At 38.0% G+C, this 20333-nt stretch overlaps 1 protein-coding gene across 2 annotated transcripts in view; it reads right to left on the reverse strand.

Annotated features, from left to right (window-relative positions):
* Nucleotides 1–20333, reverse strand: part of KLHL2 (kelch like family member 2) — a 1417988-nt gene that overhangs the window by 279852 nt on the left and 1117803 nt on the right. For both annotated transcript variants that reach the window (XM_044062211.1, XM_044062210.1), the window contains one exon: nt 7826–7954. In XM_044062211.1, the coding sequence (XP_043918146.1) occupies nt 7826–7954 (129 nt within the window). The remainder of the gene's footprint in view (nt 1–7825; nt 7955–20333) is intronic.

The raw sequence follows: 20333 nt of genomic DNA on the forward strand, positions 1-20333 counted from the left end.
AGTGCAAGCAAGGTGAATGAAAACAATTTCTGGTAAGTTTCCCAGAAAAGGACATTCCAAAAGAAAGTCATCATGTCCAGTGACACCTCCAGACAAGGGAAAACTGATGTACTTGGTGTGCTCACTGAACTGACAGACCCTAACCGAGAGATTGTAAAGAAATCCTCCTCTTCTTTCTACAACAGAAAATGCTTTATGGACTCTCTTAAAACATAGAATATAGGCTTACTCCAGAAATCTGGGGCACTAGTTGTTCCAACATCAGACCTCTTTATGGGAAGAGCATATGTGCTTCCAATAGATGGCCATCAAAGAACACATCCAAACTCAGAGATCTAGAGCAATAATTCTCCAAGCTACGGCATATTTAGAAAAACATTCTTCAAAATGCAGTCCTAATGAATAGTCAGGACTACTGCAGCATCTCCTGCAGTCTCTTCCCTTCTGGAAGATTTGTCAGGAAAAAAACTGCCTGAAGACTGACTACCTTCCTTCTGCAACTGGCCTTTTTTAGGAGGATGGAGTTAGTCTAAAGAAAGCGGCTGAAGCATGGATCAGCTAGTGCCCATTTCTCTTTTTTTCTGGTGTTTCATGACCTCTTGAGGTTCATCTAAAACATAACCTTTGGGGAAGTGGAAGGAAATATTTTTTCTGAGCTGGGATTCAGGATCTGGATTGCCTAGTAAGGTCTTAAGTTTAATTCAGGTGGCTGCCAAAAAAGTAATCACTAGAAAATGGAAATCAAAGCCTAAACAAACTAAAGGGTAGGACTAAATTATATTAAAAAATAGAAATTGTAGGAACAATACATGCAAAAAAATGTTTTGGAGAAGGAATGAGGTTTAAGAAAAGACAGGAATTCAATACGTTATGTAATGTTGCTTTGATTTTATCATATAAAACAATACATGTGACATACAAAGTTTGCAAACGTGAACTTGTTAATATGGTTTGATTACTTGTACACAAGTCTGTCTCACAAGTGATAAATCAATAAAAGTGTTTTTAAAAAAAGACAACAGGCTAGTCCATGGAAAACTTCATGAGGTTATACATTTTCCCAGGTGTCCATGGATGGGTGGGGTGGGGGATGACATGGAAATGTGGCACTGTCCTTGTCTGTCTCAGAAGTAATGATCTCAGTCCACTCTGAATCCCATTCTCAAACAAATTTCGAGGAAAGAAAGAGGCAGCCTCAACAAACTACTTCCAGAAGAGTGAAGCTTACATTTACCTAGTATGTGTGGTGCTGCATGAGTGAAAAGTGTGCAATGTGGATCAGACAGAAGGTTGTTCACATGGAAGGCAAGGCATGAGACACCATCAGATTTCCAGGGGTCAAGTACATGGCCTGCACTGGTGTCGTATTATACTTTCTAAAGGGGAACTCCCATACCTGCTCAATCATATCCTACAAACAGTGAAAGAGCACACTGATGCCTGGAATGACCACATGAAAAAATAAGTTCTGGACTCAATATAACATTCCACTATGTTGTCCATTTTCATTCTTCCTCAACCTGTGGGTTCGGATCTGAACCTCAGATCTGACTTGGCCACTTGTTATAGCTTAGGATCGGACTCGAGCTCCTTCCTTACTCATAATGCTCCTGTTCCCCAGATTACCTCAGATTGAGTTTGCTGCGGCTGTATATGGCTTATTCATAATAATATACAACATACATTAGGAAGAATAGTAGGAAGATAAAATAAGGAGCTCAAAACGATCAGTGGTTCCTGGAACACCTCTGTAAGTCTTCCCAGAAGGGACAGGGGAATGGGGAGGGTGTGAGGTTGAGGAAGAATGAAAATGGACAACACAGACGGAACATTATGGTGAGTACATAACGTATTTATCTGATTGTGTCATTTTCATTCATTCCTCAACCTGTGGTACAGAGTTCTCCAGCTACACTGATCTTGGGAGGCCCTCATGGAAGGATATTCCACAGCACAGCAGAACCAACAAATGCTCTATTTCTAGATATAATACCCAATTTGTAATGTGCAACACAGGTATGAGTATTTGATCAGTAGACAGCTGCAGAAATATCATCAATGGATACTCTAGACCAAAAGGCTGCTAAGTGGATAGTGATCTAGTAGAAAATGCTTTTACATGGCTAGGTGGGGTGATACCTTTAGCAGCATAAACATAAGAAATGCAATCTGTTATCCATTTAACCAACACTGTTTTGGAAACCGGCTTTCCCTACCATACTTTGGAAAAAGAAAAACAGTTGGCCAGATTTCCTGTAAGATTTTGTCATGTGCAGATAAAAATATAATTGTCTATGCACATCAAGAAGGTGAAAAATATATTCACCCTTGTTCTGTAAAGTAGGAAAGAATACTGGAAAATTGATAACTTGGTTGATACTGTGTTCAAAAGCAACGTCTGGTAAAAAGAATAGGTTTGTATGTAAAGTGACTCTGTCTCTGTGAAAAATTAAGTAAGGTGGTCTTGAAAGTGCCTATGATTCCGATATTCTAGCCGAGGTTACAGCCACCAAAAATACAGTTTTCCATTATAAGAATTTGAGGTCCATTTTGGCAGAATGTTCAAAGGGTGAGTGAACTAGGGCTTGTAAGACCATAGTGAGATCCCAAAGAGGAGAGGGATTTTTGACTGATGACGTAAGTAAAAAGGTACCTCTCAGAAATTCCTTGCACAATGTGGAAAAACTAAGAAAGAAGAGCTTTCGTCTACGTGATAACTGGATATGGATGCCGATTGAATTTTGATATCTTGCTCCATCCTGGAAGATTGAAGCAAGGAAGTCAAGAACTGCTGGGATTGGAGCAGTAAAGGGATCCAAAAATTTCTGATGAGCCAAAATAGAGAACCTTTTCCATTTGCTTTTGTAATTTTTTCCTGTGGAGGCCTTATGTGAGCACACCATGATTTTCTTAACTGGAGAGGGCAGCCTGGCATGTCTGGCCATCATCAGAAATGGAGAAACCATGCAGTCAATTTGAGGCCTGTTAGATCTGGGTGAGTTTGTCCTGATGGGTGAAACAGGAGGTCTGGATTTGGGTCCAATGTCCAAGGAGGACATATCAGATGAAACCAAAGGAAAGGAAACCAGACCTGTCGAGGCCAGAAGGGGGCAATGAAGATCACTTTGCTCTGCAACCTCTGCTCTTTCTGAAGAAATTTAGGAATGAGAGGTGGGGGGAGTGATAAGCATAAAGTAGACAGGAGGGCCAAACATGGACTACAGTGTCTCTTGGTGACTGTCCCTGTGGAGGAATTAGGGCAAATAACCTGCTGCATTTGTTGTTGGATGGTGATGCAATGAGGTAACAGCAAGGTAGACCCCATTTGTGAAATATCCTGTTTGCCACAGACTGATTTAGAGACTATTCGTGAGGTGTTAGAATAGTTCTGCTGAGCCTGTCCACTAGAATGTTGGATTTCCCCGGTATACATGTTGTTACTAGAAAGCGGATGGAGATCACAAATTGCCAAACTCTCACTGCTTCTCAACAAAGGAGGTAAAGATCTGGTTCTTCCCTGTTTGTTGATGTACCAGACTATTGACATGTTGTCCATTTGTACTGCAATAGTAAAAGGAAGAAAGCTCTGTAAGGTCTGCAATGCTAGAAGCACTGCTCTCACTTCTAGAACACTGACATGCAGAGAGGTCTCCTGTCTTGACCATGTGCCTTGAAGAGTTCGCCCCAAGTAATGTCCCCCCACCCCAACTGGGATGCATCCGTGGTCAAAGTGGAATTGGGGGAAGGGAGAATAAACGAACATCCTTCCTCGACATCCCTCAAGAGAAGCCGCCATGATAGGGAGTCTGTACACTTGAGATAGTTTTACTGGGTGATTCAATGGATAACGATGTAAGGACCATTGTACTGCTAGAAACTGAAGGATTCTCATGTGAAGGCGAGCTGTTGGAATCAAAGTAATAGTGGTTGCCATTGAGCCCAGTGCTTTGAGAACTAATTCTGCTGGTGGTGAAGGAATGGCTAGAATTTGTTTGACATGTAACCTCAAGGACATAATTCTCTTTAGATGTAGGAAGGTTAAACAGTTGCATGTGTCTAGATGTGCCCCTATAAAGTCCATCACTTGGACTGGGTGAAGTTGAGACTTATGTTTGTTTATAGTGATCCCCTATGTGTTTGTTAGATGAAGCAGATCATTTCTGACTTGTATGAGTAGATGCCTGGTTGATGCGGTCAGGTGGCAGTCATCCAGATAAGGAAACACTCTGAATCCGAGCAATCTTAAGTGAGCTACTACTACTGCCATACATGTGGCGAATAACCTGGGGGCTCTGGTAAGACCAGAGGGCAGAGCTCTGAACTGGTAATGATGAGCTCCCAGCCGGAAGCGCAGAAACCTTCGGGAATGCCTGTCCATCTCAATGTGGTAATAAGCATCTTGAAGGTCTACAAAGCACATCCAGTCTTCTTTCTGTAGAAACGGTCAATCAGACTGTACTGTGACCATCTGGAATTTTGAGTTCTGTATGGACTTGTTCAGGAATGTCAGATCTAGGATCAGTCTCAGGTTTCCTGTCTTTTTTATCACTAAAAAGAACCTTGAGTAAAAATTCCGAATCCTATTTGGTCTGGTGGGAACATCTGGATGACCCTTTTTTCTAGAAAGCTTTGTGATTTCTAGGGCTGCTGACTCCCTCTGATTGGGTGTAACATCAGGGAGATTTTCCTTTAGATTGGGAGTTTTGAAAAAGGGAGTGTAATATCCTCTGGAAATGATCCTTTGCACCCAACGGTCATTTGTAATGGCTAGCCAGACATTCGGGTGTAAGGATAGGCATCCCCTGACTGCCTCCAGAAAGGGACAGTTGGGCAACTGCTCAGGTGCACTGGAAGGATCTGTCTGAAAAAGAATCTCTAGGTCTTTGGTTCTGTGGACCTCCTCTGCCACGTGGGCAGCGTCATCCACTATATCTATTTCCCCCCTGCCTCTAGGGGAAAATTCTCTTTGTGAATCCTGGAAAGGTCCATGTGATCTTTTGAATCAGAATTACTTACACGTTGGTTCCTGGAAAATGGCCTTTGTGGAGTAGAAAATCAGATTCTGATGGCAGACAAGGTCCTTCCATCTTTTTCACAGCGGGACAGAGTGTCTTTCACGGTTGGGCCAAATAGTGATAATCCATCAAACAGGGCACCGATGAATGACACCCTGAATGGTTTGACAAAAGTCACATCCAGGCTTGTCTCCTTATGGCGATGCCTGAACCGGTGGCCCTTGAGCTATCTTATGCAACATGCAAGATTAGCCTCATGGATGCATTCGAGTTAGATTACAGGGTGGCCATCCAAGAGGAAAAGGTCTTCTGTTCATCTTGAGACATAGACCCTGTAGCAGTGTTAGAGATTTCCTTTAGCAAGTCCCTCTGTAAACTGGTAAAATGAACCAAGTAATTCAGCAATCACAATGGGAAGGTCATTGATGAGTACACATGCTTCCCGAACCTGTCCAAAACCCAGACTCCCTGTTAGGGGGATGGACAATGGAGCTTTGTTTGGCTAGTTCCAGTTTTGTGGCTACTGCAACAACCATGGCATCCTACTGGGGTACCTTTTGTCCAGTGGTGTTTATCTGAAGGGGCACTAAGAATTTTGTCAGCTTTTTTAAGGATGGGCTGCACAGTGTCTGGTTCCTTCCATGCTCTGCATGAGACAAGGTCTATTAAGGTCATCCACAGGAGGGATTACCCAAGATGTAGACAGGCCAGATCCAAAGGCTTCCAGAAACACAGACTCCTCTGAGGAACAGCTTTGGGTAGACCATCTACCTGTTTGGCATAGGAGCTCAAGGATTTCTCCAATGGAGACATCATCCAGTGGAGATCTTGGGGATCCTTCCCCCTCATCGAAGTCCATAACTCCTTCCGTGATCCAACCTCCTGTTTTGGAGCCCTCTGTTCCAGTCTGACCTCCTGTTTTGGAGCCCTCACTTCTGGGGGCAACCAGAGTTGGCACGTTGGATCTGATGACTATCTTCTTCCGGAGGGGAATCCTGGTGCCTCCATTTGCACAGTCTTTTGTGGGGGGACCTCCTCAGTGGGGTGTTCCGGGGAGCTGTCAGAAGAGATGGGGAGCTCCATGGGTGAAGCTGCTTGGAAGCTCTTTGAAGCTAGAAGCCCTCAAGATGGAGGATGAGTAGGCTCAGGCACAAAAGTTAAGACAGGGGCAGGATCCGAAGGAGGTACAGTCAACACAATTCTCACTTGGGAGAGTACCCTTTCCACCACCTTGAATGCAGAGGGACCCTCAGAGGCCAGCGGAAATCCTTCTGGAGCCAAAGCTCTATGAGAAGGCAACCACTGACCTGCCAGGATCCCTCAATCTGAAGGGGGAGTCTGAGCCGAGCTGGCTAGCTGTGAGGCGTTGAGGGGAAGCAACATCTCCAAAAGCTTTGGAGTTGAATTAAACCCCTTGGACCCTATGCCACAGCTTCGGCTCAGAGACCTGTTGTGCTCCAACACAGAGATGATTGGATCAGAGAAGTCGCCAGAGTCGAAGAAGATAAAGTCATCGGATCCAACGTGCCAACTCTGGTTGCCCCCAAAAGTGAGGGCTCCAAAACAGGAGGTCGGACTAGAACAGAGGGCTCCAAAACAGGAGGATGGATCATGGAAGGAGTTATCAAATGAAAAAAGGCAGGCTGGTGGCTCACGGAACCAGTGGGGGAAGGAGCAGGCAAAACCCCCATCTGAATCTGCATTCTGAGGAATCTCCTCATCATCCTGTCCACCTCTGCTTTGGATAGACTCCGAGAAGATCTTATGGAGAAATAAGTGGAAGGAGGTCTGGAGAGTTTCTTGGGGTCTCCTGAGAAACTGAGACCTTAGTCTCAAAGAAACAGGATCCAGAGAGAACCCCGGAGCTTGACTCTGTGGAGAAGTCATTAATGACTGTGCTGGATCAGAGGGTGTCAGGTCCGACAGCTTTAAGGTCTTAGCAGGTGGTTCTGAAGCAGATTTGCTACGAGATCGGGCAGGAGAGCATTTGCAATGCTCCCTAGGCTCCTTAGATTTCTTTGTCAGGGTTTGAGCCCCTGGCTTCTTAGAAGATCCGGCAGAGGAAATGGCAGACTGGGGAGGGCGGACCTTCGATGGTCACTTAGAGCTCTGGCATTAAATCCTGAGCAAACATCACATGAGTGTCTAAGTGACCAGGGCCTAAGCAATAAACGCACACTCTGTGGGCATCAGAGTTAGGGATCTTATGCCCGTAGAAAGTGTATTTTTAGAAACTGGTAGGTTTTTCAGCCATACTTTTACATTTTATTTTGGAATGGTAAGTTTTAATTGACTGGAATGTTTTATGTTTTTGTTTTTGTGAAAGAATGTATCTTTAAGAAAAGTTTGGCGCTTTTTATGGAATTTGGGTATTTAAATGATTAGGAATGTGATTTGGTTATTCACTTGATAAAGTCCTGTATTGTGGCAGGGTGAAAGCACTTGTGTTTAAGCTAATAAAATTATTGTTTTGTACAGCCAGATTTGGTGTGCCCTAACCGCTAATTTTTTTTATTATTTTTTATTAATTAGCGTTGTTGCCTCTCAGCAAGAGGTTCACCTTCTGTGTGGAGTCTACATGTCCTCCCCGTGGTCGAGTGGCATTCGAAAGACATGTGTAGAATGGGTGTGCCTTTGTTGAAGGTTGGGCGTCGAGCTGGCACCTCGGCACCCGTAAACAAATCTACGGCCAATCATTAGCGGACTGGAGTTCCTCTGTGGCGACCCCTAACTGGGAAAAGCCAAAAGAAGAACAACATTAATTTACTAAGAATGTTAGAGCACTTGCAAGAAATAGTGTTAGTCCTCACCTGCACCACTCCGTCGAGTGCTCATTTCAGCAACATTAGTCCATTCAGCAGTAGCAGGATTATACGCCTCTACAGTACTAAGACATTGTCGAGATGCACCATCATAACCACCAACTGCATACAGCTGCCCTGGAAAAAAACAAAGACAGAGAACATTTAATATAGAGACATAAAGGGTCTTTCTACAGAGCTGAAAGTGCAGTGAAACAAAATTTTGACAAAAAGGGAAATTTACAAATCCACCTAAAGCACAGAAGGATGCATTAATCTTGCACATTCTAATGATAAAAGTAAATACCACTGTTAAATAGTAAAACTTTCTGACACCGTTTGATACAAAGCACCTTTTTATAGACAGCAGGGTAACACACACAGAGTAGCTTCTATTAGATTTATTTTTCTTATCAGCTCAAAAGTCCTTTGCACAACGAATAATGAAATCAATGGTGATTGGCAGACGCACATCTGCATACATCTATCAAACTGCATGCACCATTTTTATGAAAATGAGTTGTTAGCACTGCAAAGTCCTATTATTTTTCTGAGAAGTGACACCTTGTTTTGACAGGTCTATGCTGTGATGTCAAAATAGGAGTTGCAAAACTGAAGCAGAAATGGGTATTTCTAATGCTGATCAGGAAAAATTTGAAAATTCTAGAACCAGCCTTGTGCTTTATTTGATTGGCTAATGCAGAGGATGTTAAGCACTGACATCAGCAATACTAGTCTATGAAAAATGCTGTTGAAATTGGCTTTGCAGTGATGCAAGACACTGTACTGTACAAGGTGGGATTGCTATCATTTTCCCTCTAACAAGCATATGTGTACATTCTCATATGCAAGAAACTTGTTTGCATCAGTTGTAAGGGAACAGTTTGCTTGATGGCTGATAGCAATATGCTAATATAGTGAAGGTTTGTGTAAAGGTGTACATGAAGTAATACTAAGCATAAATACTATGAAATGACTCGTATCATAATGCAAAGAAATGTTTGTTATGCTATCTATTAGTGGTTAACGTCTCTCATGCAAGCTCCAGTCTAGTATCTCTTAACTGCAAACAAAGCACCAAGGTATGGAATCCAACAACCGTAGTGTTTCACAGGATCATAAGAAGTTACCAGACTAATGGCCCTAGGGACCTTACAAGCCTAGCCAAGTTCTACTCATTTCCATGATCAGCGCCTAATGTCTATGTCTAAGAGGGACACAGGTGGAACCCCTGGCGTGAATTTATGGTTACCCATCCAATCGTCTAGACTGCATTTGAAGAGGGCCAATGAGATGCTCTTCAAACTCAATCTGGATGACTGGATGGGTAACTGTAAATTCACCCCACGGTTCCACCTGTGTCCCTCTTAGACATGGGCATTAGGTGCTGATTGTGGAAATAAGGGTAGAACTTGGCTAGGCTTGTAAGGTTCCCTAGGGCCATTAGCCTAGTAACTTAACTGAAGAACTTTCAGTACTTCATCTGCTGCATACTGTACCTACATGGAATAAACAGCTGTCTATAAAATCAGTATGTTTTCTTTTGAATGAACTGCATCTACTCACCCTAAACTGTAAAATGATGGATCTATTTTACTTTGTCATTGACAGTCTAACAAACACCTGACTTATAAAACAATACCGTCATCCCTGAGGTGTGCAGAAGTAAGTTAGGATAAAAGTGCCATTTGACAATATTTTTGTCAGCCCTTCTGGCTTCCTCTGAAGTGGCGGTTCACACACAATTTCTAAACAGTACCCATTTATCTTAGCGCATATTAAGAGATCAGATATTTAGAGCCCCACATTAGGGGGAAACATCAGTAATAATCTCACTGCTGGGTTAAATGCAGCATAGCAGTCTACCAGTTGGCAATTAAATTCTCCACAGTACATGGTGGTAGTTCAAAGCAAAATCAGAATCATAGCCCTATAGTACAAAACACATCATTCTATTTAGGATTTTTCCTGCATTTAGAACAGAAAATTGTTAGCTATATAGACAGACATTTAAAACAGACTGATGGCACTTTCTTTAACTAGATCTGTAGATATTTTATCTGTAACAAATATTACAAGCAGAAAGCCCTTGTGGCTATATAACAGCATCTTGTTAATGACTCTGGTAGCAGTTGTCCACTAAACTGTTGACATCTAGTGGCAAGAAGAACATGCTTATTGATTGCCTGTATATGGGATGGCTTTTTTACTTGTTTTATGATGTATTTTTAAACTGAATACTTATTTACTGTTCTATAAAGGTTGATCAATCCCTTTGTCACCTGCTTTGAGGCAAGTACACTTAAATATGTTTGCTCAGTACCAAAACTGATAAGGGAAGGTGAATGGCAGGAAAGAACACAAGGTTCATGAGACAATGGATAGACACCTGGATTTACTGGTGTCAGAACTAGACACTTCAGTCATTCCTATGGTTATTGTGTAGTCAATAACAAAAGCAAAGTGACCCCACAATTTTAAAGGCAGTTTCATCTGCAGTTAGAAAAAAAAAGTGCATAGGTATTTTTTTAACACAGATTTAAAAGGTCTTCTGAAATGAAACTTCAAGGAAAAAACATTCATAGAAACTTCTTGGGCATCAAGCCTCAGGAAATCTATACTTTGCTGCACACAGGATGGGAAAGGATGTTTGATACAGCTTTTAGAAAATGTAAATGTTTTAAAAAGCTTTGTGGTTACTGAAAGAAAAGGCAGGAAGATGTACGTGAATCACTTGGGGTCAGAACTGTTTATGACAAGGCTGTGAATTTTGCCATTGTTATTACTTCACAAAGAAGACATTGTGAAAGGCATGACAACATTAGCTAGTTTGAAAAGTTCTGCACTATAAATGAAAGATCCATTCTGAATGTTAGACGATGAAGACTGATGGGACAGGAAGTAAAGTCTCACTGAAAATGTATAATGGAAATTAAAGCATTTAACTGCATCAAGGGAAAACACAGTACAACTTAATTCTATGTCCTTTAACTTACAACATTCTTTAAATGCATTTATTTCCACTTGTTGACTGGGATAAATCAGCTGAGCAAGATGGCCCCTTTTGAGTGGACTCCGAGGGAGAAAGACACCACAATAATGTAAAATAATCAGATAATGCAGCATTTGGTACACACAGTGTATTACAAAGATGTATACATACGAACAAACCAGCTCAAAGATAATTTGGCATTTGGTACACACAAAACAGTAAGTTACAATGGTATATACAAAAACAGTTTATTTAACTTCTGCACTTATATTTCAAGATAAGCTGGACAATTAGCATTACGGTCATGCGCAGAAAGCCATTTCAGCAAAGAGTGTACGGTGTTAACTACATTCATTGCAAAGATGATGACCACTACAGTGAAGAATGTAAGAAAATGGTATACACACTTTTTTTCATGAGTGATGACTGTACCAAACCAATTCACAGCAAAATGGTGAGTGTTGATTCTCATAAGTAAACAATGAATTGAAAAAATACAGAGCACCTTTTTTGAGCAAAAACAACTTTGTGTTCATGTAGTGGTAAATCTGTAACATGCACCAGAAAATTTAAGCATATCTATGAAAGGTGGTCCTTTGCATACAAAAATTACTGTAGTATGAACTTTGTAGTAGTCCCCTGCAGGGAGGAAATGGAGTGTGCAGAGTTCAGAGAAGGCTGTGGTGGTGAAAAAGGTGATTCCTTGAAAAATGAGGATAATATAGCAGTTTGTGTGTTGGAAGTAAGGGCCGAGAAGGTGCAGGTGGGTAAGCTTGCAAACGAAGATGCTAAAGAAGGGAAGAAAGAGGTCAACCTTTCTTAAAAGGTTGATGCTGATGGAGTGGAGTTGATGATGGATTCGGAAGAGATTTTTCAACAAAATCTTATAAGAGATGAGGTTTCAGAGAATGACTGTGTTGTTACAACCCTCCAGTCGGAAGGGCTGCGGGATGAGTTACTTGTGGATTTAGTGAATATAAGTGAGTCGGAGAGTGGGAAAGATGTATCCCGGGGAGAACTAAGGGAGAAACTTCAACAGGAGGAAGAGATGGTCATGAGCAGCAGATCATATGTGAAGATGGCAAAGTCAGGAGCAGAGAAAAAGAAGGAAGCAGCAACAGGGGTTAAAAAAAGAGACTTGTTACTGTAGCTATCGAAAAAAGGAAGCCACTGAACTGGACAGATACAAGGTACAGGATGAAGTCATTGCACCATTAAGAATCAAAGAAAGCGAGGTAAGAACTTTTATACATATTAGAAAAACAGACATTTTGTGACACTACATTTGAGACTGGTCAAATAATGGAAAAATTATTTGAAGAAGAAAAATAATAAGCCATGGAATTTGCATCTATTTAAAATTTCCTATTGAGAGACGAAGTAAAAGTTAATGTACAGTTTATGACTGAAGTGGATAAAGAGACTTTAAAAGAACATTTATTGAGTTATGTAAAAATGTAATAGATATGTCAAAAGTGTATGGTAACAGAAGTTTATGGACTGAGGAGTGGAATTGCAACGTGATTTTGAAAATTGAAAATAAAAGTATTGTGCACTAACCAAGTGTTATAACTGTTGGAAGGAAATAGGGGCATGGTAAAATAATGAGGTCAGCCTAAAACATGTTTTTGTGTGGTAAATGATCATTTAATCAGGAGTTGTGATAAAAGATGTTTTTCATGTGGAGAAATAGGACATGATGTAAGGGTTGTAAAGTAAGATGTTACAAATGTAGGGAGAATGTGAAGAAAAAGGGAACAAGATGGAGGCTAATGTAGAAGTATCAAAAGGGCAAGACCAAAAGGTGAGGTTAGTAAAAAAAGACAAACACTTGAAACACAAATGGAACTTAAAATGTTGCAGAAAAAGTTAGTATGCAGGAAGAATTAATTGTGGAAAGAATGGAAAAAGAATCTGGTTTGAGCGAAAATTTTAAATGGGATATAGTAAAGCAAGAAAGAAAGTTGATTAAAGAGTGCTGAAGACGAAAAGGAAGATTTCAGAGGGATATAAAAAAGAAAAAAAGAAAGGGAAAGGCTGAATATTTATCACTTAAGGTAGAATTATGTGTAAAGTGTTAGCAACAAATGTAAATATTTTAAGAAGTTAGTGAGGAGAATATGGATTTTGGAATGGTGTAGAAAGTTAGATAGGTGTAGAAAGTTAGATAGCGATGTTATTATAAATAAGACATTATATTTTTTGTCTCAGAAAGATATGAAATCAAAATGTGGTGGGGAAAATACTATATGGAATTTCTGGAGGGAAACCTGTTCAGGAATACTTATATAAAGATACAATTAAAGTTAGATGTTACTTTTGTTATAACAGGTAGAATTACTGTTACTGATTTAAAAAGTATAGAACATGTTATTATTATTATTGCAATATATGCATACTTAACAAAAAAGGAGAGAGAAGAGATGTTCAGAAATATAATTCAATATATAGGAGTTAATATGGAGATTATCGTAACAAGGGATTTTAACTGTAACTTAAGACATCAGAAAAAGAAGGCATATGATATTAAATTAGTATGGGACATTTTAAAATTTGGACAGTTAAAAATTTGGAATTTAGAGGCATGGACATATAGAATAGGAGATAAAACAACAGAAATAGATTTTTTTTATTGTCTGAGAGTTTAATAATAGTTAAACAGGAAGTGTTAGTGATAGGATTTTCAGACCATACGGCAATTTGGATTGCAATAAAAGGAAATCCTTAGTATATAAAATAGGGAAGGGTTGAAAAAGAGTAAATGAGGTGAAATGGGATGTTATAGGGAGATGAGATGTTATGAGACTATGGCAAGATCATGTCGAGATGAGAGAGATTGACAAAAATTGAGCAGAATAGCGATTAAACTTTAAACTGAAATAAGAAAAGTGCTATGTGACATCAGAAAAAGAAAATATATATGGTAAAAATAAAGTATTTTAAGTAAGAGTACAACTGACTGTTTAGAGAAGAATGATGAAAATGGATTTGTTAAGGAACAGGAATTATATGAGTTGAATAAGGAAAAATAGAACATTTATTTTATAATCAAATATATTTCTTGCAAGGGAAAAAGAAGACATTGCACCATATTTAAGTAAAATAATCAAACAGAATAACAGTGTGACAGAAATGAAAGATTCATCAGGTAAATGCGTAATACACAGGAGGAGAGTATGAATATAGTAAAAGAACAAATCATGACATTATTTAAAAAGGAAAGGGAAAAGACATGGAAGGAATGGAAGGTACTTGTAATTTCTGACAAGTATAATAAAGACTTGGAAAAAGAAAAAAATAGAAGAATTAGAACAGGTGTTAAAAGTAATGAATTTAGATTCGGCAGCAAGAGTGGAGGGAATAGAATATAGGATGTGTAAAAATTGACTGCACAGTGAAAAAAAATGGTTTGTAAAGGTTGTAAATGAATGACTGAATAAAGGTTTTATGTATAAAGAGTTATGCATGGGGTGTATTAGATTTAAATGGAAAAAAGGAGGGAAGAGAGAAATTCAGAATTGGAGGCTAATCATATTAAATGACAGATTATAAGCTTTTTATGAAAATTCTACAAAAAAGGATGGAATAGAAAGTGGGTATGGTTGTAAATGAACATGTGTTTGGTATAAAAGGATCCAAGATATATTATTAATAATTACAGAATTATTGGAGGATACAGTAGTCAGAAATGCTCAGACAAAAGTAATGGCAGGAGATTTAAGTAAAGCTTTTGATGCAATTCACCAGTCGGTATTATTTATTTTATTTACTTTATTTAACATTTGTTAACCGGGAAAGTCCAACTGGACACAGGTCCTTTTTCAGCAGAGGCCCGGGGAGAAAAGCTCCATGAAAGATTATATCACCCCAGATGGATCATACCTTTGAAATCTATAATATAAGCAAAAAGATTAAAAATGTTTGTACTTCAGCATACAGGTATAGTATAATGAAGATGATCATAAATGGATGGTTAACTGAAGATGTACAGTTTTGGGAAGGGTATTAGAAAGGGCTGTCCACTGAGTGGTACATTATTTGCATTAGTAATGAATGTTATATATATGTATATGAATACAGAGATGGATGTAATGATCTATATTTCCAGTGAAGGGATAAATTCTTATTTTGTTAAATTATGCAGATAGTATTATTACTATAACAAAAGATGGAGTAGGCATGAATACAATAATAAAACAAATGCAAAAGATTATTCAGGTAATAGGTTGGGTTTAGGATTTGATTGGAGGACTGATGGAATTAAATTTAATATGACTGAAATTAAAATTCCTGGTATTAATTCTGAAAAACAAGAAATTATTGAAACAAAATGGAAAGAGGAAATAGAGAAAATGAAGAATGTGTGTGTGTTTTAGAAGACTTTTATGCTTTCGTTCAATAAAAAAGTTCATTTAATTACGTCCATGCTGTTATCTAAAATTATTTAGCAGGTGTTTTCTGTGTTCCTTTGACATTAAAGAAATTAATATATAATATATTTTCTTTTATCTGGGGATCAAGATTGAACCAAGTTAAAAGAAGGATCTTATATGTGAGAAAAGATAAAGTAGGAGTGGGACTAATAAATCTTATAGTGTATACGGCTTTTTGAAATCTACATAGAGTAATGAAACATTTAAAGGACAATGAAGCTTCTTTATTAATGAAAATATTAAGTTTGAAGCATAAAACAGAATGGCTACTTTTTCAGTTAAAAAATGAGAATTTGCTGCAATAAAGAAATGGAGAATTATCAAGATACGATTATCTAGTACAAAATAAATGTGAAAGAAATTGAAAGTAAAAGAAAAGAATGCTATCACTGTAAAGAGTGTGAGATGTAAGGGAATTATAGAATGTCAAGATTTTCTATAGAGGCTGACTATTCAAAAATTACTGGCAAAGGCAAATATGCCTTACAAAAGTAGAAAAGATACAGTCTGTTTGCACGGTCATGATTTTGAAACTAATGAACGTTTTTCTAAAATGTAAAATAGTTACATGTTATGGAAAAAGAAAGATTCTAGACATGAATTATGTGGAAGAATTTAAAAATGTGAATAGTTTAAATATGGATATGATCGCATTTGGGTATTACAGAAATAAAAGTAAAAAAAAATAGGTTGAAAAAATTGATTAAAATGTTTTGTACATTATGGTTAATTTGGAACCACAGAGTAAAGGAAACCGTGTTTAATGAAAAATGGGATTTGGCTATGATAAAGATAAGGCTTTGGTTGTGGAAATTGGAGTGGGGGTCAAAAAAGTAATAATCAAGTGTATGCATACGATGAAGGCAATGTAAAAGGAAGAGTGATGTATGGTTTGTAAATATTGTATATAGCGTAAATTATGAAAAATATGCATGTATAATTTAAACAAGCAGGAATATAAATAATTATAATTGTTGTAATAAAGAACCCCTACTCTTTCTGAAAGGTGCAGTGGAATCTTTTACCTCCACCTGAACTACCACAAATTCAAGCAGTGCTTAACTCATCCAAGGGATGCCACACTAAGGAGTGCAACACCTAGTGTGGGAAAAGGACCAACAGCCTTCTGCACCAAAGGTGAATAGTTACTGAAACCACCACATTCTGCTGTCTGAGAAGCAATATTCACTGAAACCTCATGCAGAGATTAGCGGCTGCTTAGAGCACTGGTTGAGTAAGGGAACTGACTCTGATTCCTGCTTATATGAAATTGAAATTCATATAGAAATTTGCACAAAGTTATTAGAAATGTGGTAACTTCTGAAATCATTATTAAATATGCAAATATAGACTTACCACACAGGGTTTATATGAATTAAAATTCATGTGGCACTATTATTTAAAAGAAAACAGTTATAAAGGAAACCATCTACAAATTAGTAAGTCTGAAGCATGAAATTCTTAAAAATTAGGTACACTGTGTAGCACTGGGGAGAAAAAATTGGGTTCTTGCTGACAAAGATAATGATATGACAGTAATCAAGGGAATCAAAGCTTTTTAATGAATACATTTATAAACATTAAAAGGTTGTATGTCTCATTAACTAAAGATAAGAAAGCTTATGTGCACTCCTTGATGCAAACGGCCTTCTCAGTTGCAAAAGGTTTGCCTCAGATTGCTGTTTCACCCCTGAAGATAACCACTTATCTCTAGTGTACAGATGCTTTATTACATTCTCTCTTTCTCCTTGTTCAGTTTTAAGAAATGTAGGCACTGAAAGAGAGTCTGGTTAAGAGTTTGACAAAAGAAAAAGTAGTGTGCTTTTTCTCATTCTTGCAAAGGGTAATGACTATTTTAAGACCTTAGTTTGATCTAGTAACAAGTTTTAAGAGAAAGCATGTAAATGAAAAAGAATATTGGATATTATAAGGTTTTGCTAGCAAATAAATTCATGCTTAGAATTAATTCTGTATTTGGTCCTTGTGTCTCCAGGAGACAATCTGATAAAGAGAAATGGCTATGAAATAATGATCTCTGAAAGAAGTGTTTACTCAGCTGGGAGAGGTTACGACAAAACCAAACAGCACTTAGTAGAAGGATTGGCTGCACCATGCGTCTTAGCATGCATAACAGCAGAGTTTGGGAAGAATGATTATTCAATGTACACTAGGTTAACGCAAGTCTGTGAGTGTGGCTGCCAGTTTGGAACATCTGTTCCTATTAGAAGGGTAAAACTTCAATATTTGAAGATGTACATAGTTTTGTATGTTGTTAATAAGTTAATAGGTTTTATGGGGGTACTGGGTTTTGTTTTTGTTTGAGGGCTTTCAATAAAACAAACAGTTTTGTAAGATGTGACATAGGCTCAAATGGATATGACAAGAAGCAACGGTATAAAAGATCAACCAAACAGTGTATGTAACACAAAAGCTAGTACTAGACATTTAACAAAAAAGCTGTTATATATAAAAGGTGGGAATAATAACTTTTTAATACAATGATTCTTTCTGTAATGTCTTTAAATGCCAATGTGCTTACAGATAAATATAAAAACAAAAGAGAAGTGAACTCCATTAAAAATGTGGGGGGCAAATAGCTACAGACACACCTGGAAAGAACTGAATATGTGAATTTGATAAAGAAAGGTTTTTCAGGATGGTTATTCAGTTGAATACCTGGGACAAAGGAAAACATGAGTACTTATATTAATTGCAAGCAATAGAAGAAGATAAAAATATAATAATGGTAGATTTGTAGTACTAAGGGGCTACTGGCAAGGGAAGAGGATTACACTGATGTGAATACTTGCACATGATTCTGTATTTCATTTGTCTTTGCTTTCTTAAGTGTAAATATTTTTACTGTTGCTTTTCTCAACTGTTAATATCTTTAGTATGTAATAATTACTTGTATGTTTCTCTTTTTTATTAATCCTTTATTTACCATGTAATAATATTTCATACTTGTTATATCTGTTTGGAGCTTTTCTCCCCGGGCCTCTACTGAAAATGGAAATATATCCAGCCAGACTAGCCCAGTTAACAAATGTAAAATAAATAAAATAAAATAAATAAACTGGCATGTATTTACATTCCATCAACAACTGGGAGAAATAATCAGCTTTCAGCAAGGAATATTACTTACAGGTGGGGACTGGAATTGGATCTGCAACAGTGATGACGAGTGTGAGGGCCCAGAATGGAAAATATAACAAAGGAGGGTAAATATTTGAAGAAATATATGAAAATATTTGGCAGTGAACACATGAATTCAGTATTAGGTCAGAGTGAATTTACATATTATTCCCTAAGAAACAAAAACTGGGCTAGGCTAGATAGAGTTTACTTTTCACAGGAACATGTGCATTTAATTGAACGTTTTGATATGCATCCAATAACTATTTCAGATCATGCTCCAATAACAACTAAAATAAAACAATGTAATGAAATAAAAATGAGACACTGGTGCTTTCCCATCTATCTGTTGGAGAGAGAGGAATTTAAGTAATGGGTAGTGGAAATTATGCAGGTGTTATTACAGGAGATAGAAATTTCTTCTGAAAATATAGCTAAGGAGTGGTATAACATTAAAGTGGACTATAAAATAGGGTGGAAATAAAAGAAAGAGAGATATGGCTAAAATATGGTTAAGAAGTAACAAGAATTATTTGGAGGGACTGGCAAATGTTGAAGTATTACAAAATAGTGGGAATCTCACAGAAGAAGAAGAGGGGGAGCAACTGCAGAATACTAAACAAAAAATAATGGGTTACCGCAATAATATGCATGAGTTTAGAAAGATTACTGTTAAGCAACTGTTTTTTGATAACTAGAGCACAAAAAAATTTAGCATAACAACTCGGGCAACAGAAAGTAGAAAGGGCTGTCACCAAGCTTAGGGCGCCTCTAACAAGGATGATAACAAGAGAGCCTGTAGAAGTATTAGAATATTAGAAATATTTTGGAAATTCTATGAAAGTCTGTATAAAGCAGTGAAATATGGAAATCAAGAAAAGGTACAAATGGAAATGTTTATAGAAGAATTAAATATACCAAGGTTAGAGGCAGACAAGGCTGAATTACTAACCACTGGGATAGGAGGAGATGACAAGGAAGTCCCTGGGAATAGATGGTATTCCTGTAGAAGGTTGGAAGCTAGGAGGGAAAAACTGATAAAGATCTGGAAGGCTTTAACAGTATTTTAAGAGGAGGAGAAGTACCAACATCCTGGAAGAAAGTGGTGGTAGCTGTATTACCAATAGAGGGTACAGCTTCACACAGGCTCATTTCAATACAAAAAAATAATGATAAAGTGTTTATCTCTATAATGGCCAAAAGAATGGCAAAAGTGATGCCAACATTGACAGATATGGATCAATGTGGTTTTGTGGAAGGGAGGCAAACATTCAACAACATTAACAGAACACTGATGATCCAGAGAGAATCAGAATGTGAGAAAATGCCACTGTTATTGGTGGGTCTTGATGCAGAGAAAACATTTGACAGAGTAAGCTTGAACTTTATGAGCAGGGTGATGGAAGTATTTGCATTCCCTGATGAAATTATAAGGTTGATTAAGAGGCTATACGAGGCAAAAATAAAAGTGGGTGGGTTCCTCTGATAATTTCTGCTTGAGCAGAGGAACCAGTTAGGGGTGTCCTCTTTCCCCTTTGTTATTTGCGTTATATTTAGAACCACTGGCAAAGAAAATAAGGGATTCAGAGATTAAATGATACAATTGGTACTGCAGTCAAGAAAAGCTGGCTCTATTTGCAGATATTATTTTATGCCTGATAAAAACAGAAAAGGACATTATAGTGCTATGGAATATTTTGAGACAGGTGATTGGAGGTGCTACTGCATGTTGCTGATAGGATGACATTAAGCTTAAGGACTTTATAATTGGATGTTATATTGGATTGGCAAGAAAGCAACGTCCTGTCCAACAGAAATTATTTTCTGTCTCACAAATCTTTTTGGTTGGTGCAAATTTTCCAAAAACCTAGTTGTGTGTTCTTCAAAGGTACTCCTTTTAGTGTGTTTGCGAGAAGAAGGTACCGAAGGTGGGCCAGGGTGGTACTTCAGCTGGAAA

This window comes from Protopterus annectens, chromosome 2.part1 (assembly GCF_019279795.1).
Source record: "Protopterus annectens isolate FY-2018-M chromosome 2.part1, PAN1.0, whole genome shotgun sequence".
NCBI lineage: Eukaryota > Metazoa > Chordata > Ceratodontiformes > Protopteridae > Protopterus > Protopterus annectens.